This window comes from Caloenas nicobarica, chromosome 2, assembly GCF_036013445.1.
Source record: "Caloenas nicobarica isolate bCalNic1 chromosome 2, bCalNic1.hap1, whole genome shotgun sequence".
Classification (NCBI taxonomy): domain Eukaryota; kingdom Metazoa; phylum Chordata; class Aves; order Columbiformes; family Columbidae; genus Caloenas; species Caloenas nicobarica.
In genome coordinates, this window is record NC_088246.1 from 78,317,413 (window position 1) to 78,344,050 (window position 26,638).

Sequence of the window (26,638 nt, forward strand, 5' to 3'; positions counted from 1 at the left end):
ACAGTGGGCTCAACTGCTGACCTTTAATATAGCTGAAGTCAAGCTAAGCATTCACCATTCTTTAAAAATAAAAGGCAAATACACAGCTGCTGGAGCATCTGAAGGATACAGGAAGGGGATGGGCATTCCAGGTATGGCTGTTGAGGGGACACACATGTACGCGTGCCAGAAAGCGCCATTTAAGAGAAGGCAGAAAGGATAAAGGCAAAAGTACAAAGCTTGAGGAAGTAACATAGTGAAGCCATGGGAACAAATAGCGTGAATGAATGCATCCTTTGGTTCTCGACTGACTGCCTATTTATGTTGGAAGCAAGGAATATGGCTGGGGAGTGATTAAGTCAAATAAACCTGTTGTTCTTCTGTGAGTAACTAATATGTCCAAGAAATGCCTATTTCATCATGAAAATAGCCACTCAACTGGAAAACAGTCAATACAGTCCCTACTTCATAATATTGCCACACGAACAGGAAAGAGAAAAGAAGGTGACCAACTGCATTCTTCAGATCTTAAAAATTTTGTATTTTTTCTCCCTGGACTTTCATAGGACTAGACAGAACCAACTACCCTATTAGAACAGGAACACTCCAGATTGTGATTCCTTGTAGAACCTGGACATTTTTAGTCTTAAAGTTATTTCACTTCCAAAGTCTAAAGTTCATTTCTAGAGCACCTTTAAGAGCAAACCCAATGCTCACATCTCAAATGGCTTCAGTTCTTACTACACTCTATTTATCAACTACACTAGAAAACAAGCTAATTATTGCTTGTAAAGGCTGAGATATTTTATTTAGTGCATGAGAGTATTTTTCCGCACCATGTCTCATTGTTCAATTCTTGTACACCTTTCCTATTTCAGTCATTCTCAAATTACTGGTTTCTCCCAGCATTTTGCCTGAGCTCTTTCAAGAAGTAAATTCTATCAATTTGTTACAGATATGGAAGCAAGGCATAAACAAGTTTCAGTAATTGTCTTGATTCCCATGGCAACATAACAGGACTGAGGACAGATTTTCAGATATCTATGGTTTCTTACCAAACTCCTCCTGGCAACACTGCTAAGGATTTACTAATTTATACAATAATCTGTGAGAAGTTACCTGCTGGTATGTCATCCCAGGCAATAAACACAAAAAAGAACACATACACCTCATCATAATGATGCTTAACTTTCCAAATTTGTGGGTCTGTTATCTGCTTTTTTTATCAGGAGACACATGCACATATGATGCCACCTCTCCCACATGAGGTGAATTGATGTACATACACCACGTGTCTGATGCCTCACTGGAGAGCTGGGTTTACTGGGCATTTGTATATTGGGTGTTTTACTGAACTAAAACATAGGTGGCATTATCTCAAAGCCAACATATTTACTAAACAGCATATTCACACAGGTAAGTCAGTTTAAACACTGGAGAAACTGTTCTTGTGTACACTGGTCACATGCAACCAAAGACAGCAGCCTGGAGCAGGTCATCACCAGGGGAGGTTTAGGTTGGACATGAGGAAAAGGTTCTTCCCCCAGAGGGTGGTGGAGCACTGGAACAGGCTCCCCAGGGAGGTGTCACGGCCCCAAGCCTGACAGTGTTCAAGAAGAGACTGGACAACGGCCTCAGACACACGGTGTGAACTGTGGGGTTGTCCTGTGCAGGGACAGAGTTGGACTCGATGATCCTTGTGGGTCCCTTCCAACTCAGGACATTCTATGATTCTACGATTACCATGACCAGAACAATTCCTCCAGCCCGCAGGCCACCCCCATGAAAGAGGGTTGCAAAGTGTGTGCCACATGCGTTGCTCTAAGCACTTAGGCCGAGCGCTCCCTGCTCTCAGATTCAGGACAGAAATTCAATTACTGCGTTAAGCAGATAAAAAGTTAAGAGGAAAGTAACAAAACCAAGAACATATTTGCTATGATACAAATAAAAAATGTGTTGTCCCATGTCTTACACTGGAGACAGAAACAACCACAAACTGAATTAAAGATAAAGTTTTTAAAATCAGCTTTCAAAACCAGAACATGTCAGTGTGGGATTTCTGGTCACATGCCTTAGACACTATTATGGAATAGGTTCTGCAAAACATTAATCTGGAGGCACAGAAAAAAGAGAAGTGGAAGTCTTACCCCTGTGGTTCTTGGACGGTCTTGTTTTCCACTTTCTGTTCACACTCTTTTATCATGGAGCTTAAAATAACCTAAGATACACAAGGAAGAGATTTACACAACATTTTTCTTACGCATTAACACTTCATGTGAAATCTACTCCATGACGAACTTCTGACATTAGCAGAACTGTTGAAAAAGTTTCTCTGTTGTTTTTCAAGTGCATTGAAATTCCAGTTCTCTGATAATGCCTTGTGGCTAGAAACAACAAAACCACTCAAAATATTTCAAGGAAGAAAATGTTTTTGAAATAGTTACAGGAGTCAAGACTCCCTCCTTCCTGGCTTTTAAAAAGAGCTAAAGCAAACTCACTTGTGACACACCTCCTTATCTTCCTCTTTTCAAACAATACTTTTATTTATTAGCAATTAACTTCAACATACATTCATCTTCCCTCTATTTTACTTTAGAGAGTTTTCAAGTATCTTTAAAAATCTGTATCTTTACCAACATTATGCATGAAAGAAAAAGAAAGGAAAGAAAAAAGTGTGATGGCATCCTGAGACAACATCTTAATGGACAGGAAGTGCTAAAGCAAACTTGTATAATTTCACTGGTGTCTTCCAGGTTTTCTATGAATTAAAGCTTTTCTTTACTTAAGAAATTGCAGCATTAAAGGTTTCTGCAGAATATTTAACACCAAAAACACCCCCACACTGACATTTTACATTTCTCTGGCACGCCCAAAACAAAGGAATGTTTCCCCATAGCAGGCTTTCAAAGACATAAAACAATTGATTAGACAGGTATATATCTCCTTGCCTTGCCCACAACAGGACTGTTTTAACACATTAAGACAAAAGCATTTGAAACACTTGGGCAAAACAGTTGCAATGCAGAGTATGAAACTATGAACATATATATATACACACACACATAACCACTGCTTAAATGGAAACTTTCTCCACTCACAGCTCAGGAGAAAGCTAAGCACTCCCCTTGAGACACTACACTTAAAATCTCAAAGCTACAAGCAACTAAAATGAGTAGAGCCTTACCAAACCTGAGCATATATAATAAAGGAAAAAAGCTAATTCCAATTGCTAAAATACAAATCACTCACTAACGGTTAGTGCCAAGTGATAACTATTTAAAAGTGTATTTATATACGTTAAATTGTATTTCTTTCAAATCCCTATCAGACAGCTGAAGTACAAAATATCCTTTGAAACCATTTATTACACTGACAAGATGCGGCCCAGTCTGCAGATCTGTGCCACTGTTCACTCTATTCCTTCAAAAGTATTACTTCGACATTTGAAACAGTTTGGGTAGCAGGTGTTATATATGTTGAATGTTTCAGAAAGCAGTATACAAACTTCTGTATGAGTCTAACAGGACTACAACTATTAATGCTAAATTTACTGTCCTTCATTTGGATAAAGTACTATGCAAGTACTAAAACTCAAGAGTACAGAGCTAGAAAAGAAATGCATTCAGAATTCCAGTGAAAAAAACCAAGCTTTCTTTCTGTATCAAAAGAAAACTGAAATTTCTAAGCACAATGGCCCAAATTTTTGTTACTTAGCATTTCTACCTCTGCATTGGAGCACTTCTACGTTTTTGTAGATCTAACTGAATGAATCTACATTTTCCAAATATCAACAACATGAAGTCTTGATCAAGGAGGATAATAATTCAGGAGGGACGCAGAATCATTTGAATACCAGGATGGAGGTCCCATCCATTGCACAGCTCCTTCCAGGAAAGCTTCATAATTCTTAGACAGAGTGGAACAATTCTTCCTTCTTCTCCAAATTAATTAGTCTTAAAGTTGAGGGTGAAACAGAGAAAAGCTATAAATACAGTATCATATAGCAATCCTACATTATAATACTGCACATACTGCTCACACCTATTTCCTTGGGTTCTCTTTGTTTAGTCACAGGACTGGCTATGAAATCATTTAGACCTCCTCTAAGAGAGAAATTTTATTAATAGAGATGTAACTCTATATTTAGAGACATTTAACAGACATAACATATGCTTAAGTTTTATAAAAAATACTGCAGATGGACTAAATATTTCTACGAAATACTGATTATATCTATCATGCAACTCAAAATCCAATCGTTTTGAAAATAAATTGAAGGCAAGTAGAGAAAGTAAAAGAATGGACCTGACAGAAGGGACTAAACACCTGAAAGACAACGCAGTCATTGGTCCCAGCCACTACTGGTTCATGAGAAGAAAGTGCTGCTTAATATACTTAATTTTTTTCTACAGCAAGGTTACTCGTCCAGTTGACCAAGGGAAGCCAGCTGATGTGATCTTCTAAGATTTCAGTAAAACCTTTGATACTGTCTCTCACAGTATCCTCCTGGACAAGATGTCCAGCACTGAGCTGGATAAACACACAGTGCAGTGGGTGAGCAACTGGCTGACAGGCTAGGCTCAAAGGGTTCTAGCGAATGGGGTTATGTTGGGCTGGTGACCAGTCACTAGCAGGTTCTGCAGGGATCCATCTTAAGGTCAGTGCTCTTCTATGTCTTTATAAATGACTTTGATGCAGGACTTGATGGAAAAATAAGTAAGTTCACTGATGACAACTAAGCCCTGGGGAACACCACTCATGACCGGCCACCAACTGGGTTTGGCTCTGTTCCCCACAACTCTTTGGGCCTGGCCCTCCAGCCAGTTCTTTATCCATCACAGAGTTCACCCATCCAGACCATGAGCTGCAGCTTCTCCAGGAGAATCCTGTGGGATATGGTGTCAAAGGCTTTACTGAAATCTAAGTATACAACATCCACAGCCTTTCCCTCCTCTACTAGGTTGGGTCACCTTGTCATAGAAGGAGATCAGGTTGGTCAGGCAGGACCTGCCTTTCACAAACCCATGTTGACTGGGCCCGATCACCTGGTTGTCCTGTACATGCCGCATGATGGCACTCAAGACGAGCCGCTCTGCAACCTTCCCTGGCACTGAGCTCAGACTGACAGTTCTGCAGTTCCCCGGAACCTCCTTCTGGCCCTTCTTGTAGATGGGCGTCACATTTGCCAACTTCCAGTCAACTGGGACCTCCCCAGTTTGCCAGGACTGCTAATAAATGATGAAAAGTGGCTTGGTGAGCACCTCCACCAGCTCCCTCAGCACCCTTGGGCGGATCCCATCTGGCCCCATAGACTTGTGTGTGTCTAAGTGGTGTAGCAGGTCTCTAATCATTGCTTCAGACTATTGGGGCTTCGCTCTGCTTCTCATCCCTGTCTTCCAGCTCAGGGGGCTGGGTATCCGAAGCACAACTGGTCTTACTATAATATTAAAGACTGAGGCAAAGAAGGCATTAAGTACCTCAGCCTTTTCCTCATCCTCCATCACTGTGTTTCCCCCCACATCCAATAAAGGAGATTCTCCTTAGCTCTCCTTTTGTTGCTAATATATTTATAGAAACATTTTTTAATTGCCTTTTTACAGCAGTAGGCAAACTCAGCTCTAATTGGGCTTTGGCCCTTCTAATTTTCTCCCTGCATAACTTCATGGCATCCTTGCAGTCCTGAGTTGCCTGCCCCTTCTTCCAAAGGTCATAAACTCTCCTTTTTTACCTGAGTTCCAGTCAAAGCTCCTCCGTTCAGCCAGGCCAGTCTTCTTTCCCACTGGCTCATCTTTTGGCACATGGGGAGGGCCTGCTCCTGCTCCTTTGAGATTTCCCTCTTGGAAATCCTGATCCCGTTATTGAATATGACAGACCAAAGAAAATTAAACTAAATCCAACTTTTGCCTACTGCAGCTTTCAGATATACCCCTAGACTTCCCAAAACACATTTCCCAGCTCACTCTGAATACCGAGTATCATCAATACCAGATCTCCTCCAGTGCTGCCTGTGGTAAGGATGTGCAATTCTGTTGCCTTTGATGCTCAGGTCACTACTGTCCCTTCTGACTCAGCCCTCTGAAGTCAGACTCCTTCCCTTTAGGACCGAAAGTTCCTCAAATTAATTCACCTCCAGTTCTACATAGTGTAAATTATATAAAATAATACTATAACCTACAGAAAATAAAAGAATGAGACTATAGGCTAGTAGACTGAATGTGCAACTGGAAGAAGGGACTTCGTTACCAAGAACTTAGAACTCCTAGAAGAACATGGTTGTCTCAAGTCACTTTTGCAAACATAAGGAAGAGTAATTACTTTTCTCAAGTATATAGTAATCCATGAAGGTGTGCTATTAACCTTCAAAAACCTGAAAGATGTTCCTTTGTACATTTTGATTAAATCTTTTCCTCCATCATTTGAAATGTTCATACTGTCAAGATTTTCCCAACATGCAAGTAAACTATGTCTCTTGTTTTCAGCTACTGACTTAGTATCTATGTTTCAATCTCTGTTAGCGTTCATTCTCTTTAAGGATTTACAAAAAAGTGCACAGACATATGGCCAAGACTTTCAAGTTTCTCAAGTCAGCTTCTCCTGCTAACTCTTCTCTTTTGGTAGTTTCTGTAAGCTCTTTCTACCAAGGAAGATCTTGTTAGCTCCCATGTTGTCCTGTCTGCTTATTAGAATCTGCTTTTTACAATTCACAGAATCACATAATGGTTGAGGCTGGCAGGGACCTTGGGAGGTCCTCTGGTCTAACCCCCTGCTCAAGCCAGGCCACCTACAGCTGGTTGCCCAGGACCATGTCCAGACTGGCTTTTGGGTATCTCCAAGGATGGAGACTCCACAGTCTCTCTGGATAACTTGTGCCAGTGCTCGGTCACCCTCACAGTGAAAAAGGGTTTCCTGATGTTCAGAGGGAACCTCCTGTGTTTCAGTTTGTGCCCATTGCCCCTGGGCCTGTCACTGGGCACCACTGAGAAGAGCCTGGCTCTGTCCTCTTTGCACCCTCCCTTCACGTATTTATGTACACTGATAAGATCCCTGAGGAGCCTGCTCTTCTCTGGGCTGAAAAGCCCCAGCTCTCTCAGCCTCTCCTCATGGGAGAGATATCTCAGCCCCTTTGTCATCTTAGTGGCCCTTTGCTGAACTCCAGTAGGTCTATGCTTCTGTACTGGGAAGTCCAGAACAGGACACAGGACTCCAAATAAGAACTGCATCCCATGTATTTCAAGGACTATACAGGGTGTTTCAAAAACACGCTGTACTTTCCTCATCCTTGCCTATAATTTCTCTCCTGCACTCCACCAATTTTCCATCTGCATTTTCTTGGATAGATTGCGGCCATTGACTTTAGTGTATCCTTGTTCTGATGACAAATCAAACAGTGAAAACATTTCCTTTTTCTTCAGTCTACAAAGGTCTGTGTTTCTACAAGCATTTCTGACAACTGAGTATTTCTCTGCAGAGGTCCTCAGCTTAAAAATACATTCTAAAAGATTTTCACTGTTTTTTAAATCATGTGACCTTTTCCCTATAAAAAAAACCCCTCAATGCCATGTTTTGATGCCACTTACGAGTAGCTCTCCTTAACTTTTGAAATGGAATGGTACTTGAAACCAACTTTTGCTGTCATCTGCATCTCACAGTCAGTCAGTAAACACAGCTGCTCACCTCATGCTCTGGCGAGAGATGTTCCATGTCAGTTCGTAAACACTTAAGTCCTGGTAAAAAGTGATTGACCATTAAATCCTCTGAAATAACTAAAACCGAGGTTGTTAAGGTATTATAACAATTGTCTTCTCAAATTATAGACTTTTTTTTTCTGTTTTCTAATGTTATTCTCTAGAACACAGAGACAAGCTACAGCAATAAAGCCCAAGAAAACAGAACAGCATTTGCACTTCATGACTAATGAAAAAAAAATCTTAAACATATTTAATTTTATATATTTCATACATTTATAACAGTCCTTCAGTATTTTTTCTTAATTTACTGCTTAATACCATGGGCTTTGTTTTTGTAGCTTTTTCTTAAAGTATCTATCAGTTCCACTGCATTGGGTCTGGCTGAAATGGGGTTAATTTTCCCCACAGAGGCTGCTCTAGAGCTTTGCTTTGTATTGGTAGCTAGAAAGGTGTCGATAACACACCAGTGTTTTGGCTACTGCTGAGCAGTGCTCATATAGCATCAGGGCTGTCTCTCCAACACTCCCCCCTCGCCAGCAGGCTGAGGGTGGGCAAGATCTTGGGAGGGGACACAGCCAGGACAGCTGATCCAAACTGACCAAAGGGATATTCCATACCATATCATGCCTACTCAGCAATAAAAGCTAAGAGAAAGGAGAAGGATGAGGGACATTCATCATGATGTTTGTCTGCTGGAGCAATTGCTACATGTACTGAAGCCCTACTTCCTGGGAAGTGGCTGGATATCACCTGCTGATTGGAAGCAGAGAATAAATATTTTGTTTTCATTTGCTTCCATGTATGGCCTTTCCTTCTACTTTATTAAACCTCCTTTATCTTGATCCACGAGTTTTTTTTTTTAAAATTTTTATTTTTTTATTTTTATTTTCTACCCCACCTGTCCTGTTGAGGAAGGGAGTGATAGAGTGGCTTGGTAGGCACTTGGCATCCAGCCATGGTCAAGCCACCACATCCACTTTCTGTGAAAACCTCTTCATACTGAGCAGATCATGGTCTACATCACGCATTCAAAGACAAACTTAGTTATCTCTCAGGTATTAATCTTCTCCCCCTACCAGAGAATGAACAGCTAAACTTCCCCTAAAAAAAGGATACAACAACAGGAAAGAGCACTGTAGGCTTCAAACAGGTGGGTAGCGATATCGAGTCTCTTCGAATCCACAGACTGCTGGTTGTTGACCAAGGCTAACTTGTGCAAGTGTGGGATAACAACTGTAAAAGTAAATACTGGAGTAAGTATTTAAAATTGCTTTCCATAGACTTGCTTAGCATTAAACAGTTGCTAATAGGCAATCACAGGCATCTGAAGCATCACACATTAGCATGGAGTAAGAACAGCAAATAATGGCTTTTGACAGGACTGCCTTTGCGGATTTAACTGATGAACTCAAACTTGAGATAAAACTGTGGTAACACCACGGAAAATAAAAAGGTACCTCAGAGTACCTTCGAAATAGTAACAGTTTACAGAAAATATTTTTCAACATTATTACTCTCGTGCTGATAAAGCTAAAATATGCTTCTATTTTATAAATACAGCTGATAAGCTAGTTACAGAGATATGCACATCATGAGAAACCTCCACTGACTATAGAGGCAGCCTATATAACGAGCTTAGCCTGCTAAAGTAGACATCTGCAGTTGGGAGGCATGAAAGCTCCTCATCTTTTTTTACAAGGATCTTTAAGACAGTCTAGCAATTGACTGTGCTCTTCTATGTGCTTTACATTTCAGGGCCATGAAAAAAAGCTGTTTTTGTTAATCTGAGATGGGTGGAATACTTGAAATTTATATGCCAGCAGCGGGTGAAGCAATGGGGGAAGGGGTGAGAGGAGGGCATTTCACTTGTCAAGTAATTACAAAAAAAGACAACTTCAAATTTGCTCTGCAGCAAAGTGACCAGTCCCCTCCGGCTCTGAAGTCACCCATCATCATGTGCTGGTGTTCTATACACACACCAATGTACAGTAAAATGAAAATTTTATTAGTGAACTCTTAAATACTGGGCAATATCAAACTCTGAAAATAAAGAGTTTTCATCAAACTTTTTGTAAAGACAAACACACATCGATATAATCAGCATACTATTAGCTTTGGGACAGAATGAGGAAGGACCGTGTCTTCCCACTGGTGCAACTTACATTCATCTCTAAATCTGGGCTCAGCATTGGGTCCAACTCGTCCAAATGTTTTTATGATTTCTGTATGTAGAGAATGTTGGTCTTGATATTGAGGGTCCTCCAGGAAAGATGCCAGTTGCATTTTTACTCTTTCCAGAAGCTTAAATATTGCCAGAGAAACAAAAAGTACACAAAAGAATGAAGATGCTAGTAATGGTTATGGTCACTTCAGAGTATGTCTAAAATCTTCTGTATTTCGGATGTTAAACCTTGGGCCTTCTATTAATTCACTTTCGTGTGTGTGTTTGTTTGTTTTTCTCCCCTGACAGGATATTCCAAACTCTTTGGTGCTCTACATTTTAAAGACTGTTAAGAGTGTTTTAATCTGATTGATCTTAAACTACAGACAAGTGCTTCCATACAGCTGTTTTTTCCTCCTCACATTTCCTTGGTTTTGATACTCACATTTTTTACCTGCTATTAAAATTTCCCTCTTACTGTTAATATCTTTGGAGTTTTCCTGTTTAATTAGAACTGAAGTGGGGTTTTTTTTGTAACATATCTCAATCTGTATGCTGAAAAATTTTCTGCACAGGACATAAATGCAAAAGTATAAAAAAAAATATCAATGGAATCAAAAAGATTTCTTCAACTAAAGGCTAGAAAAATTGAAAATTCAGTTATACCTAAGAGGAGATAAGTATTTAATTTGCATTCAAAGTTGTAAAAATAACATTTTCTGCTACATTTTGGAAGGTGATATCACCTCTGTACTCTAAGGCGTATTATAATTAGTGCAATGGATACAGTAATTTTTGTGTGGTAACAAAACGGTATTCTTCCCAAACTGATTATAGGCATGCATTCCAAGCTACAAAATTGCAACTTATCCATCTTCCAAGTACTTGTGAGTCATTGCTGACTTCTTACTCACATTTCCTCAAACACATTCTTTTAGAATATGTTGAAATTACAGGAAGAATGCAAGCTCTGCAAAAGGTTGCAAGGACTTTAAGAAGAAATTTGATTATACAGTTATTATATAAACCAAAACACAGTATTTCTCCTGCTTATAGCAGAATCCTGGGTGTCTTTTTCAGAATTCTCATCTATTACTGAAGTTTCATCATTTAAAAAATAAGGAGGAATTGCATATCTGTACTACCTTCAAGGATTATTTCTTTTATGTTACTGTGATGTCTTTTAATGCCATCTTGGACACCATGGGCTAAACCAGCAGATATGACAAGAACTACAAGAGACTTGTGTGCTTCTAAAGTAGCAGGAAGCCAAGCAGGATATCCTAAAGCATCTAAAATGGTACAATGTACTTATGTGGAGGGCAACTGAAGCCCACCATGACCTTTTGGTTAGCATTTTAAAGTAAAGCCGTTTTATTTGGAAATAATGGACTTGGATTTCTCAACTGTATTGGAGAATGTTTTAACAAAAATATTCTGAGCATGGGATTTCCCATGTTCTAGCAGAGGCCTCCCTCTCTAAATACCAGTTTTTCTTTGTTTATGTTTGGTTTAATATTTAGAAGAAGATGTTTCTATTAGTTAAAAGAGGGTTGGTTTGTTTCCAAAAAAAAAAAAAAAAAGAAAAAAGAAAAAAAAAGAAAAAGAGACCATTGCAAAACTGAAAGGACTTTTGGAAGAAGATAAAACAAAGGAAGAAATAACTTTTAAGCTGTGTTTTTTTTTCTTCCATGTTCATTAATAAATTACTGGATTTATAGGTTAAAAAAATCACCCACTTCTGCTACAAAAACAGCCGCCTGACAACAGGTGCCTTACCTCTCTCTGAGTAACAGTTTCCATGATGGTCCCAAAAGCAGGAATTGTTGCAATCCTTACTGAACTACAACAGAAAAATATGGTCTTTAAGATGCATTAAGCATTAAGAAGAAAAACAATTAAAAATAAAGCAAAATTTAAAAATTAGTACTTTAAGTTACATTAGTTTCTAGCAATGACAAAACAAGAAAAGCAGACCAGGAAAAAGACAGACAGGATTAACTCAAGGTCTCAATCTGAAACTCACAATTCGGGATCACTGGACAAGGTAACAAGGGCCGGAGCAACCCGCTTGTCAACTAAGGCTTCACTCATGCCTCGAAGAGTCAGCTGTAAACCAGTCAACATGCAATAAAGAACGGTTTGGTAAACTGGAAGAACTGGGTTAGCTGTGACTGAGGATGGGCAGGCAGACTCTTGGGGTTTTTCTTGGTTTAGTCACTCACACAAGACATTAAAACGATTAAGACCATTCATGCTGTAGCGTTTATTAGTAACAACCTGTTAGTGAGATTAGCAAAGCATCCCTCCTCAGCTCGAAAGAAATATCACATCAGAATGTCCAGCAAATGAAGTACTACCGTTGTCTATCAGAAATTAGATACAGCCCAAACTATTTTTGCATTTCAGTAATGCAGATGATACTTAGTTTTGCAGTAGTAAAGCATCACAAAACATATTAATATCCAGCTTTCTTCTAGAAATGATGTAAGCAAATTTCAAAATTGAGAACATGGTTAAATATAAAAGCCATAAAAATTAAACTACAATTTAAGCTTCCTATTTGAAGTTTATTCAGCAGTTTTATCCAGTTTAGCTGTAGGTGTTGCAGTAAGCCTTTTTATTTACAAAAAAGTGATTTAAAAGTTACAATGGTTTAGAAGTAATTCACTTTTTGTTCAGCTAGAACTAGAAACAGAACTGATGGATTTTTCTTCCCAGGTATTAAGAGGGATGCTGGGTATATAAGACAGTCAGGAAACTTACATTTCAGGGTCACTGGAGAGAGTAATGAGAGCAGGAACAACTCTCTGAGCTACCAGAGTTTCATGTACCCCCTTCACCAACAGCTGAGTGGTCGGAGCAGGGGGGTATCACAGGTGACGCACGGAAAGAGCGAGCACAGTATCATGGGAAGAAGAACGGCACAACCAAGAGAGAGAAAGAAAAAACACAAAAAAGCAAAACAAAATTAGAAGCTAAGCAAATATCGCTACGCTAGTGCTTCATATATGCAAAGGCATGAAGAAAGCTGAAGTGGTCTGGCAATCAGCACAAACCTGACATATTCAATCATATGACGATATTTTCTCTATTTGCAGCTATTTTAGAGCTCGAATTCTCAAAACTTTGACAAGTAATTATGTATTATAATTCAAATACTAATATAGTTATTTATTATAAGCATACATATAATGATGTATAATTAAATACTAAAGCAATGGTAATTTGACAGTTCAATCTAAATGCTGTTCCTAACTCAATGGAATTATATTTATTGTAGCAGGTGGCTGTCACATGCAAAATCAAGGTCTTCAGCTAAACCAAATGCATGTAGTTTTCTGACACAGAGTGATACCTTTCAGACCTTTTACAGTATGACAAATAGCACCTTCCCAGATGCCACTAAGCTTTCCTCAAAGTCATTTGGGACTATTTTTGATTTAACTGCCATCTAAGCAGTACACATGTGAAACTTCCTAAGTTTCCCTTGCTGGTCTATGCATGTAGAACACAGAGAAACCTTGGATTATCCATTCAGTGTATTTCATCAAGTCTTTTTGCAAACTAAGGAAGAGAGATATTTGTTGCAATACATGCCAAGTGTTAAAAATTGAGATCACAGTGAAATTTATTACCCATAAATTAAGTGGAAACTGAATTTAGATGTTCCCAGGTGATCCTTTTTTACATTACTTATGTAGCTATACATAAGCATACATTTGCTGCATGTGTAGCAGATGCCCTTTACGTGTTTTCTACATATGAAAACCTACTAATTTTCAAAAGTGACAAGTTCCAAACATTCTCCATATTCAGCAAGGGGTTTTTTTGTCTGTATTAAGAAAAAAGGGAAAGTGTTTCCGTTTTGTGTCTCATGTGAGGAAGTCTGCTGGTTTTAGGACATAAAAAACTTATCGGTAGTTTCTGTGAGAAATTTGAAATGTCCTTGTAATATTTAACTATATTCTAATTACTGACATTATATCACAAACACAAATTCTATGCTTTTCCTTCCAGTGGTGTAATGAGAGAACACAAGATCCACAAGGCACAGGGAAAGCAGTAGTTGTCAGTATCACGAAGTACCACAAGCAGGCAATATTTACACCGTCTAAGTAGAAAATGGTTTACATTCTGCTATTTGTTTGAGCATTCCTGCTTTACCAACTCTGAATTTAAAACAACGTAAATTGGGAAAGATTGGAAGGAACCTGACTTTCCAGAAGCCTTCTATAGAAAACAGCAATTTTTATTAAGCAATATTTGTGTGTGTGTGTGTGTGTGTGTGTGTGTGCGTGCACGCACGGGTGCACACATGCACTGAACACATTGTGGCCTTACAGATAATAACAGGAGGAGGAGGAACAGGCAGAGAATTTTTAAGCTGTGTAAGAACGTGTTCATTACTGCTGCAAAGCACCTGGAGGGGGAAAGCTGCAACTTCCTATACTTGTTATGCAGAAAGTATTAGGAATGTCAGTTCAAGTACTACATTTTAACATTAACACATTTCATGATTATTTACAGTGGCAACAACTTAAAGGACTGATGGGTTGAGGTTATGGGCTACTCTTCAAACAGCTGTTAAGGACATGGCTCACTGTTTAATTACAGTGATCTTACTCTTGTATGCAGATATACAAATTTCCCCATTGATTAAAATACGGAATGCTTACCATTTTCAACTTTGAACATATAGGGACTTGAGTTTTCTTTACTAATCTCGAAAAAAAGCCTAGAGGTAATGTAGTGCTTTGAAAAAAAAATGCTTGGGATTTGTATAATTAGCAAACAATTTAGAATGATCTCAGTTTCATGACTGTGGGCAGCCACACTTCTAGTTACGGTAAAGTGTGGTAAACAACATGGTTCTGTCTTACAGAAAATAAAACATGCTTTATAATTCAAGTATCGTTCTAAGGGTAAGTGTTCCTAGCTTTGAACCTTATCAGACCAACAAAGCTTATAACTCAGCTATGTGCTTCATGTTCAAACCAGCAGCAATCAGTTTGCATCAGCATTCAAACGGTAAACTACTGACTGAAAATACAGAAGCAACAGAAACAGCTAGATGGGCAAAGCCACGTAGCAGCGTATAAGGTTACAGAGACACAGACAACACACATTTTTATGCTGGTTTGATTCCTCTAGATCAATGTGTGACCATTTACTCATGCATACTACACCTTACAAATGGTAGCACAAAGCTTCTGGCCCCCGAAAGGAGAGAAGGGGTAGAACAGCTCCAAATCACTTTTGTGTCCTTCCAGTCCTTAACAGGCCACAAGGCTTTGGTAACGCAGTCTGGCAGGCCCAAATCTCGGCCCAAATTTCTGTGCTGCTCTACAGACCACTGCGCTGCTCAGAATCTCTATAGTTCTCACATACTCTTTACCTTAATATCTAATTTCTGGGATTTGCCATTCAGCAGCCTCTGAGACGTTGGAAATTCCTTGAATGAAGGAATCTTCCAAAAGTAAAACCAACTATTACCACCTCTTTAAACAGGTGATTTCCCAAATTTATATATTGCCATGTATAAATATATACGCTATGGCTACCAAGGAAGTTGCAATATGATACTATTTTCAAGTGAGTAAAGTGTCTGCAACAAAGTTGCCCATGCTTTAGTAAAAACTGAAGTATAACATAACAAGCAGTGAAGCAGCATGCAGGACTGCCTAAAAATAATCAAGATGCAGTTGAATCCAAAAAGCAACTCCAAGCAAGAGAACAGCATGTTATAACTGAGGTCTTTCACATGTTTGGCTAATGCTTATTAAAAAAAAAAAAGGTTATTATAATATAAGGTTATATAATATAAACAATATTCTTGTTAGATTTAAAACAAAAACAACAACTCAAAAATATTTTAAGGGTGACTAAAAATTTTAAAGGGAAGAAAAACAAAGACAAGGTTGGATGTTTTCAACGGAACTCTCAGGATATGTCTTAAAGTGATCATTTAGTGCTTCATCCGCAATGGCTTGCGGAGCTGCCGTAGAGAACACTAATGGTTACCTTAAGTGCTCTTTTTCCAGAGGCAGACTTGAGATTTGTTTTTGCAAATGGATACAAGGTGGCAGGTTCAGCTACAGGTCCACTGCAAAGCTATCCAAATGAGTCAAATGTGGAAGAAATAAGTGTTTGTTTTGTTTGTTTGTGGTTTTTTGTTTGGTTGGTTTTTTAAAGGAATGGACTGTGATAGTATGATTAGAAATATGCTTTTTGTATATGCCTTTTTAATTAACACTTGATAAAACAAAGGCATGATGTAGAAATAAAAGCAAACTGATTAGTTGAATGTAAGAGTCTTCATCCAAAACAAATTTATAGATGTTAAGGGAAAGATGAAACTCTCACTATGTGCCAAGTAAAGTAATTGTAAATTATTTCAGTTTTTACAAAAAATACGTAATATGTTAAACGTGTGTGTTTTACCACCACATTTGGCAACAATTGAAACTACTTTGAATTACAAAGGAAGAGCATTATATTGAAAACCACTAACTTGTGAATTAGGCTACTGATGATGTGTTGAGTAGCAAAAGCAAATGTTAAAACTCAGAGGGATGCCTCGTTATGTTTATCTACAGACCTAAACAAACATATTTGACGATGGATTTGATTCTGGTTTGAACACACTTTAGCAATGAAATCCATTTTCATAAATGGAAAATGTTTTGCAGCATGCAATAATCAGAATGCAACAATCAAGGCAGCGGCAGATAAAGGAACACATACATAGTTACTACAGAAACATCTTGCAAGTGGCTAATGACAAATTGCTTAATGACAGACGTGCCACTGAACACACAACAGACAGAGAAACAACTGCTCAACAATTCCTGCTCCATCACACAGTACACAACTTAAGCAATTTGTAATTTTTAAGAATGTAGCAAAATCATCTGAATTACTGTTTTTAAAAATACACTGTAGTTTTAAAAAGGTGTAAAAAAGTTTGGGTAACACTTACCTCAAACATTCTAGCAGCTGTACATCGAACAAGAGCAGAAGTATGGACAACTCCATACCATAAGACAGTTAATAGCAGCTCGTGATAAGCTGGGTTTGCACTAAAAGAAAACAGTTGGGCAATCAAAAAAAAAAAAAAAAGCCACTCCCAAACCCCAAATATGTTCTTTGCCTACAAAATGTAGTCTCAAGAATCCATGGCTCAAAAAATCTAGAACTCCAACATTTATCCTTTCTGAAGGATACATAACATTTATCTCAGTCTGAAGGACATGTAATACATTGCTGCCTAGAAAATTGTTTGCATTTTGAAGTTCATTAAAAAAAACCCCAAACCTGTAAGAATAGAATTTTTAATAAATTATGACACTGAACTGAATGTAAGCATGTCTCTAGAAAACATAATAGTATGGGAAACAAAAAATGAATTTCCGTTTTATCCTCAACGACTGATTTTTGCCTTTTTATTTTTTTCGGTGTTTCTTTTTTACACTTCAGAATTTTTTTATCACTACATTTTTAATCTAGAGATTAAAAGTTTATATTTTGTGAAACACCAAGGGGAAAAAAGCAAGTGTACCCTTTATTCATCCATAGCATCACACTTATTAAAATCACGGCCAGATTAGCAGCTTTTCATAAAAAAAATTCTGATGTATTTAGATCTAGTCAACTCCAAGGTATATTCTTTACCCCAGTTCCACAAAGGAAGCTTTCAGGCTGTCAAGAGGAGCATGGGACAGTGAAAGCATCGTCATTACATCTTCTAAGAATCCAACTAACAGCTTGCGGTCTTCTTCCTGCAGGAAGAGTGTACAACATTGAATGTAATACAAGTATTGCTGCAGTTGTGATGGCCTGCAGTTATGAAAGAGACAGACTATGAACAAGAACAAACTAGATTTAGCCTTTAACAATCTTCTTACGAACTTGACAAGTGTGGTTTAAGAACAAGAACCTTTCAAAGCAAACACAAGAAGAGATTTTATTTGTCTATGTCATCAAATGAGCACACACTCGTGCATAAACTACCCAAACAGTTTTACTGAAGAAACTTTTGAGAAGAGGACTTAAGCACTTTCATGGCTCCTGACAGTTTATAATTGCTCATAGTCCACTAAACATCTGTGAGATGATGAAGTATTTATTTTTTCCTGTAAACTAAGTATATGCCAGTCTATAACTGTTGGTGACTGGAGGACTGGGTAGTATTATTCACGGAGTGTTTATTTTAGTACCAGTACTACAATTTTAAGACTCCAACTGTGCCCCAAATAGTGATTTACCTACTTACCCGTTTCAGTAAATTTTGCAAAATTATGGTTGCAGGGGTCACAGTTAAACGGCCAAGAACCCACTTACGGAATAACATTAATATTTTTTATAAAAGCACATGGCAGCTGTCAATGTCTGAGAGTTAGCAGTGACGAAGATGTCATTTTAAGATTTACTGAATTCAGGTTTTAACATTGGTGGCTATCATCTAAATGTAGTAGACAACCTGACCAGAAAACTTTGCTTTTAAGTGTGTTCACAGCTGTCCACTTACTTAGCAGCTTCAAAGCACAAGAACACTAAGTTTTCAAAGAAAACAGGGGGTTTTTTTTAAGAATAAATTTTACACATTATTATACATTTAACAAAGGAACAGGAAAATACCTACCTGAATATAACATGTAAGGACCCCTGTTGCATAGATGGGAACTGTGGCTTTTGTTAGCACTCCGTTACCTGCTGTGGAGTCTAATAAAACACAGTAAAGAATTTAGGTTTTACATAAATACATAGCTGTGCATATATGCATGTAATATATATATTTTGTGTTTTCATATATATATATATATATATATATATAAAAAAGGCAGACTTATGTGTGTATTATAAGTATTATGTAAAGTCACCTTTTTATATACACATGAAGAATTGATATACATATATTTATGCACATGTGCTAAAATAATACTCAAGTGGTATTTGCATTTGAGATTTTATTTTTACTTTATACACACAATCTACGAAGCCAGTGTCCCATTCAGATTAAGATTAGATTTTCAACATTTCAGAAAGATGACAAATTTGAGAACTGTTGTCTGAAAATATTATTTGAATAACAGATTGACAGTTTTTTTTCTAGTTGTGTTTAAGATAAATTTTTATTCAAGTAAAATGCTACTTACCTATGTTTTCCTCAGACAGTCTTAAAATTTCCTGGAACTGTGGTTTTACCTATACAAAGAACAATGAACCCCATATAAGAAAGCCTGTTAGCAGTGTCAGTTAACTTAAGAAAAAAAATGATAACAGTAAAAAAAAATAAAATAGAAAAAGGACATTTTCAATGTACAGAAAGAAAAAACCTTTAACAAGCATAGAAATCTTTTGCAAAAATTGAAAGTACGACCTAAGAGAGTAAAAATTTCTATTGAGTATCCACACAAAGGTAGCAGTATTTAGCACTCATGATACCAAAAGTTGAGGTCTCTTTGCAATATGCTTAGTTGGGCTCTAGGGTTTACAGTTCACCAAGGAAAAAAAAAAAGTTTTTGTTTTATATCTTCAGTACCAATGAAGTGCGCTCTCACAAAAATATAGCTGAGATAATCAGTATCAGAACAATTTTATAGAAGCAGGGGTTCTAAAGATAACGTACAGAAGGGGCTTCCAAAGACCAGAGACTGGCTTTCATCTCCTCTGTGTAGACAGCACATGATGCTGACCCTGTTCTGTAAGTTTATCTTGGGGTAGTCCCTTGTATTTTACCATTTTCCTTTATAATATTTTTGAACTATATTCATTTTATTGAGAAAAATGATGTACTTCTCAATAAAAATGTTCAGTTATCATCTATAGAAAATATCTCGAGAAAGAAAATTAATTCTAAATTTCCAATCAATTACAGGCTGGAGTACTTATGTATGCTGTTCTGAAGAAAGGCAATTGTTAAATTACTGGAATTAGGATAATCTCTCCCACTTTCTGTGCCATTCACAAAGCAAATATGAAGAACACAGTTAAAAAAAAAAAAAAGCTCGCTTGTTGGGCAAGATGAGAAAGCCATTCCAAAATGGTCAAAAACAGAAATCAAAAGGAGGCAAACAGAGGCTGAAAAACAGTAGGTTTAAATGTACATATGGAAAAGCATCAGTGTGACATGCAAATACAAATGGTGACATAAAGTACAGGTATTCAGACACACCATAAATATGGAGAATATATATTATCAAAGTACTCTTTTTGTAGAATATTTAAGGCAATATCTTACCTTAGTGTTTGTAAAAATTTTCCCAAATGTCCTACAAAGTCTCCAGAAAAACCTAGAGAACTCATGGACACATGCAGTTGATGCTACATTGATCTTGCCAACTATTTCTATAAGTTGTGGTAGCCTAAAAATCAGGAAACGAAAGGATATTAACCACTACTCTGATCTTTTGTTTCTCTCCAGTTGTATTAATATAAACAGTAAATCTATATGAATAAATACATACATACACACAGCACTACTGGTTCTAATAAAATTATCTACATGTTCTGTACAATTCCTGACCCTTGAAGAAAGCAAGAGTTTAAGTGCCAGAAAAGTCCGACCTACATCTTCAAACATCTGTTACTACAGAACAGTGTATTTCATGAAATATTCAGAATACAACAATCTTCATTTCAACATAGAATTGACTATACCAGTGCAAAGATGCAAGAGGCAATTTTTGGAGCAATTAGTTAACTACACATTCTGCTAGACAGTTGATATTTTCTGAAAAAAAATCAAAGTCAATTCAATATGAAAATTAAAATGCTTTAAAATTTAAGTATTTTCCTCTTTAATACTTCTGAAACACAATCATACTTAAAATTCTTATGTTTAATAACTGTTAAACAATCATGCTTAAGAACTACTAATTTTGACACGTTAAAATTAGAAATGACAAGATATGAATTAACTCACAGTTGATTGACTACCCATAGCAAAGTCTCCCAGCCCGTGGTACCCTCATGTTCCAGCTGATAGTCGTACAGTTGCAACAACACTGCTAGCTGTTCGCGGCTTCCAATGATGATGGCCACATCCTGAAGAGGCGACGCGGGTCGGGGAAATCTAGTGACTGTAACAGCAGAGAAGAAGCGATCACGAATGAAAGAAGGTGAAAATACCTTGGAGGTGATGTCAGTAGAGATAGCTAAGGAAGCCAAAACTCTTGAGTGCCTTCTGTGTAAAGGTATCTGATTTCTTTCACAGGAATGAAGGAGGAGTAGAGGGAGGAAAGGAAGTAGAAAGATCTTTTCCCAAAAGGGGAAAAACCAGAACAATGAAAAAAGTCATGACAAGACAAATCTTCCTACGCTGGAATCTGCCTTTAAAGAAAGCGAAATATTCTGTCAACTTGGCAACATTCAAGAAATAAAATTCGCAACATGACAGAACCTCTTCTTCACTGAATTTCTTTCTCTGTACTTGCTATATATGAAAATACAACATAAAGAACAGGTGGCTTAGAAATAAAGGCTTGGGGACATAAATCATTACTGTACAGATGGTTTGCTATAAAAATCTAAAGTTTACACGAAGACTCTGCAACTTATGTTTATGCAGTAACCTTAAATACACACAAAACCCAAATAAATGTGGACTGTGGACTACTTCCTGAAATTCTTCCTTTGCAGTTAATAGTGATTTGAGATTTGTCACTGAATTATACAGTTTATAAAAATTCCACATATCAGAAATTAATCATTTACCTTCTATTTGTGGTACTTCTCCCTGAAGTTTAGCCTTGCTTGTGAAAGGTGCATTCTGCAGCACCAGTGCAAACAGCGAAGGAATCAGTGACTGCAGAGCAGACAGATACATGTGGAGCTTATGTTCATCCAAGCCATGTTCTCCTTCCTGAAACAAACAGGACATTTACTGAAAGCTTTTGGGTTGGATGATCTGTTGCTTAGGTGTGTACGCTCTGGCAAGAGGTCAACATATCCGTGATGAGCTTCTGCACAGAGACACTAATTACATAGTAATTTATCATAACCACAAGCTTACTTTGTGTCACTATTTGAATCCCCTTGTCACCCTTAAGTCACTTCTACTCAGAAGACTCAAGCAGTATAGCTTTTGGCATTTAGTAGTTCATGTTCACAAACATAATGATATTCTGAAAGAATATGTTTCAGCACATTTTGGCAATGTGAATCCTTGGTCTCAGAGGCCAATGCATCTAAAAACTGAAGAAACTAGTTGTCTATGCTCTGAAAACAAGCATCTTGGTTAAATGTGTTAGATTGCTATGAGATACCTTATTTTCCAGAACTTTTCAGATATCTACCAAATCAAGTGTGCAGGGAAACTGGCTCAACTGCAAACAACCTAACGAAACAATTTGATTCTACTTTATTTTTTTTGTTTAATAAATATGGCACTTTATTAAAAACTACAGTAGGGGACACTTAAAAATAATTTAAATACAGGGCAAACGCACTCAAAAATACACTCAGAATAACACATTATCTAGTGTCAGCCCCAAGCAAAGTGTTTTTCTGAACTGCATTTTGATTATTGGGCTATAAAGCAAAACATTGTTAAAGAAAAATATGTTTGCTTTTGAGCATTTTTACTGTGTGGGGGTTTTTTTTCCCCCTCTTTCCGTTCTTCCAAAGGACAACTAAAAGTTACAGTTAAAACAATAGTCTCCAGAAAATGTTTCTCCCATAGAACATTAAGCAGTGATTCTTTACATTTTTGTATTCTTTAAAAAAGCCTGCCTATGTAACAAAGATACAAAGAAAATTCTCCAATGTAGAAACAGCTGAACACATACCCTGAGCAATTTTTCAATTTTATTAAGCAGTGTAGGTATAAGATGGAACTGCAAATTTCCCAGTTCTGTTGTCCAGGCAGCATAAGCAGGTAAAAACACCTGATGTGTTGCACTAACTACACGTTCTGAAGGGTCTCCTAAAGCTGAAAGCAGCAGTTCAAAGCCCTGGCAAAAGATAGTAAAGAATGTAATTATTTTCCTAAAATTGGTGCTCGAGCTTCCCAGACAAGACACGCAGACTAGAAAAAAGATTACCATTTATTTTTAAAACTTCACACTAATACAAATAAAACAAGATAGTACATGGAGGGCTTTCAACAGATATTCCCATCACACCTACAAAGGTCAACAACAAGTGGTTCAATGATCCTGCCAGTATTTCTCTACAGTCAGATTATCAGAATCAATGCAAACATATTTTACCACTCTTCCTTCAAAAACTGAAAAACAGGATTAGAAATTCTTCATTTTCACTTATCTGAAACATTATTAGGCAGAATACCGAACTACAAGCAGACTTTGTTGTAGCAGACAAATCTGTTAGCAAGTGATGATAACAAATTGGCTGATAGTGTCAAGTGGGCAAGGAAGTGGTATGTTCTTGAAGGCAAATTATGAATTAATAGAAAAGCTTCTGTATAAGGCTTATACCTGAGGTTCTAAAGATACTTTTAAGTGTATGTTTTCTTTTTCATCTTGGTGATGCAACAAAATCAACGTTCATATAAACCATCAAAATTTTTGAAACTATCTGGAAAGATTTAATAAAAATACATGAAATTATGCATCCCCCTATTCATGAAATAACCACAGAAGACATTGTATACATACAGAACCCAAACTAAATTATACCTGTTGATACTTGTCTGGATCATCAATATATCCCATAATGATGCCAAGGCTTTTGATCACAGCTTCTCGTACCAGATCTGTCTTATCTTCCATTAGCATTTGCTGCAGCATGGAAAGTACTAATGAACTACGAATTTCTTTCTGTTTGTAAACAAGAAACATACTTGTTAACAAGAAATGTGGGTTTATATCAATTTTTACAAAGAATCTGCACTTCTATTAGTGCTCGCAAACAGAAGTCCTTCCTCCAACCACAGATCCCTTTATGAATATTACACATTCAGCTTTCACAACACAAGATGAATGAATATAAAGTCTCAGTAGGCTCATTAGAGTGTCTTTTGTCCTACTAAGCACAGAATTCAGGTCCTTTAATTCATATGGAACCAAAAAATAACTAACAGTAAAAAACTACTATAAGTCTAGACTTAAACCGGAATCTTTAATCACTGCACTGCTGAATTGGAGAAGTGAGGTTTTAATTTGGGTTATTTTCCTCTTTCTCTGAAGCTTCAAATTCTAGTTTGCCACTGACTTAATTTTACTGCTATTTCTGACTGGCAGCACTCTTGATGTAACATTCCACAGTGTTTGAAGAATGCTGTTATTGGGTGCCGATTATTTTTTCAGAGCTTATTTCCTTACTTGGTCCTACCTGTCTTCGTCTGTAATGAAACAAAGATGATTTTTTCAGAACATACTGCTTTAAAATACATTTTATGGCTAGACTGACCTGTATTCCTTTATAATAAGCTATCTCCTCCTTGATGTGATTTATTGAATTTCACATGTGTAATATAAAGTAGAAGACAATGTGAATGACTATGCATAATATACACATTTTGTAATACCTACATTGACAACGGATGTTTACATTATTTAACAGATTTTCACTTTGTTTTCACTAGCAAAGTAGAGTCAGTATTAATACTTACTGGAAGGTAAGGTGCTAGAGCTCCACAAGATTCTGCTACCAGTAGCCGTCTCTCTGGGTATTTGTGGTTGATCTGGTAAAGAGAAACAAAACGGTGATTTGCTTTGCAGCAACCAGGATCCAAAACGTGGTTAGAGTGAACTGCAATGGAGGGATAAGTCTGCTCCTATTAGTTAAATGTTGACTGTGCACATACAAGTTGCATATGGGTACTGAGCAGCCCCAAATTCTTGCACTGAGGCATAAAGGCAGAGACAGCCTTCTCTACTTGTCCTATGAAACAGAGCTTATAGTAAAAGAATCCAAGGAGCATGTATGTATATGCGGTAAAAAGAAGTGTGGAAAGCAGCGTATGGGCTACTGGTAAAGAATATGAGTAACTTCTGAGCTGGCATGCCATGAAATATTTTCTCTTGTGCAATCCTTCAGGAGCGCTGTTCCTCTAAGAACTACACAAGTGCCCTCTAGTGCCCTGAGTCAACCAGCATAGCAGAGCTGCCTTGCTCTTGCTGAGCAATCGAGGTCAAAAGAAAACACACGTACTGAGACAAAAAGTACTTGCATGCTCTTGAAGTTCTGCTCTCAAGTCCAGCATAAATGCATCATGCCTCTAAAGTGTGACTGAAAACAGCTCCTATTCCCAAGAACCTCTTGATCCTGTGCCACCTCCCCTTTCCACTCAAAGGCTGTTTGAAAATTATGCCTTACAAATCTAATATTGACACCTTGGAACCAAGTTTGCATCCTGGTGGAGTCAAGGTTAATGGTCAGTATAAGGACTGTACAATGAAACACGTGATATGTTTCCATATGCTTTGCGAATAAAAACTTTAGGGTAAAATGGCGAGAGGGAAATTTGGATGGTTTGATCCCGACAGATAAAATAGGATATGCATGTGGTGTGACTATTTCTTTCTCTCTTGCTATGCATTGTATAGCCTTGGTAAGACAATAATCTTGCCATGGAAAAGACCAAGGTACTCACTGCCTTCTTTGTCTCAGTCTTTACTGGGAAGACTTGTCTTCAGCAGTCCAAGGTTCCTAAAACACATGCAGAAGTCTGGAGCAAGGAAGATTTGCCTTTGGTCGAGGATTATCAGGTTAAGAAACATTTGAATAAACTGGCTATACACTAGTCTGTCGGCCCTGATGAGGATGCACTCATGAGTGCCGAGGGAGCTGGCTGATGTCATTGCAAGACCACTCTTGAAGAAATGTTGTGGTAACGGTGGAGGTTCCTGAGGACTGGAAGCAAGCAAATGTCACTGCTATCTTCAGGAAGGGCAAGACAGAGGATCCAGTGAAATACATGCCAGCCTGACTCACATCAGTTCCTGGGAAGGTGTTGGAGCAATTAATCCTGGAAAGCATTTCCAAACATACGAAGTACAAGAAGGTGTTTGGGAATAGTCAGCACGTATTTATATAGGAAGAATGAGGCATGACCAACCTGATAGCTTTCTGAGATGACTGGCTCAGTGAACAAGGGGAGAAGAGTGAATATTGTTTATCTAGACTTCAGCAAGATTTTGATACTGTTTCCCATAACATTCTCATTCACAAACTGGTGAAGTCTGGGCTAGGTAAGGACAGTGAAATGGATGTAAAACCAGTTGAAGTAATCACGGGTTCAAGGAGTTGTGGCTGGGGGCCGGTCCCCAGTGGTGCACCCCAAGGGTTGATTCTGGGCCAACAATGAAGACGTGTAACATCTTCATTAATGACCTGGATGACAAGACAGAATGCATCCCGACATGTATGACACAAAACTGGAAGGAGTGGTTGATATACCCAAATGGGTGTACTGCCACTTAGAGGCACCTCGACAGGCTGGAGAAAAGGGAAGAGAGGACCCTTATGAAGTTCAAGAAATGGACATGCAAAGTCCTGAACCTGAGCAGAAGTAATTCCCATGCACCAGGACAGACAGAGGGCCAACCGGCTGGAAAGCAGCTTAGCAGAGAAGGATCTGGAGGGCCTGACAGATACCAAGCAAAGCCAGTAATGCACTCCTTGCAGCAAGGAAGACCAGTGGTATCCTGGGCAGCACTAGGATAAGCACCACCAGCCGACAAGGAATGTGATTATCCCTCTCTGCTCAGCACTGATAAGACCACATCTGGAATGCTGCATAGAGTTCTGGGCTTCCCATCTACGGAGATGACATATTGGAGAAATCCCAGCAGAGAGATGTAAAGATGATTAAGAGAGAGGTGTATCTGACATGGGGGGA

At 37.9% G+C, this 26,638-nt stretch overlaps 1 protein-coding gene across 3 annotated transcripts in view; it reads right to left on the minus strand.

The window, feature by feature from the left end:
• RELCH (RAB11 binding and LisH domain, coiled-coil and HEAT repeat containing) overlaps positions 1-26,638 on the minus strand; it is an 81,665-nt gene that overhangs the window by 6,501 nt on the left and 48,526 nt on the right. For all 3 annotated transcript variants that reach the window (XM_065627770.1, XM_065627772.1, XM_065627771.1), the window contains 16 exons: positions 24,407-24,478; positions 23,472-23,612; positions 22,620-22,784; positions 21,547-21,694; positions 20,756-20,912; positions 20,072-20,195; positions 18,987-19,035; positions 18,473-18,552; positions 17,503-17,609; positions 16,811-16,910; positions 12,595-12,677; positions 11,608-11,671; positions 9,830-9,968; positions 8,784-8,900; positions 7,654-7,742; positions 2,127-2,197 (listed from right to left, as the gene is read on the minus strand). In XM_065627770.1, coding sequence (XP_065483842.1) covers positions 2,127-2,197; positions 7,654-7,742; positions 8,784-8,900; positions 9,830-9,968; positions 11,608-11,671; positions 12,595-12,677; positions 16,811-16,910; positions 17,503-17,609; positions 18,473-18,552; positions 18,987-19,035; positions 20,072-20,195; positions 20,756-20,912; positions 21,547-21,694; positions 22,620-22,784; positions 23,472-23,612; positions 24,407-24,478 — 1,706 coding nt within the window. The remainder of the gene's footprint in view (positions 1-2,126; positions 2,198-7,653; positions 7,743-8,783; positions 8,901-9,829; positions 9,969-11,607; positions 11,672-12,594; positions 12,678-16,810; positions 16,911-17,502; positions 17,610-18,472; positions 18,553-18,986; positions 19,036-20,071; positions 20,196-20,755; positions 20,913-21,546; positions 21,695-22,619; positions 22,785-23,471; positions 23,613-24,406; positions 24,479-26,638) is intronic.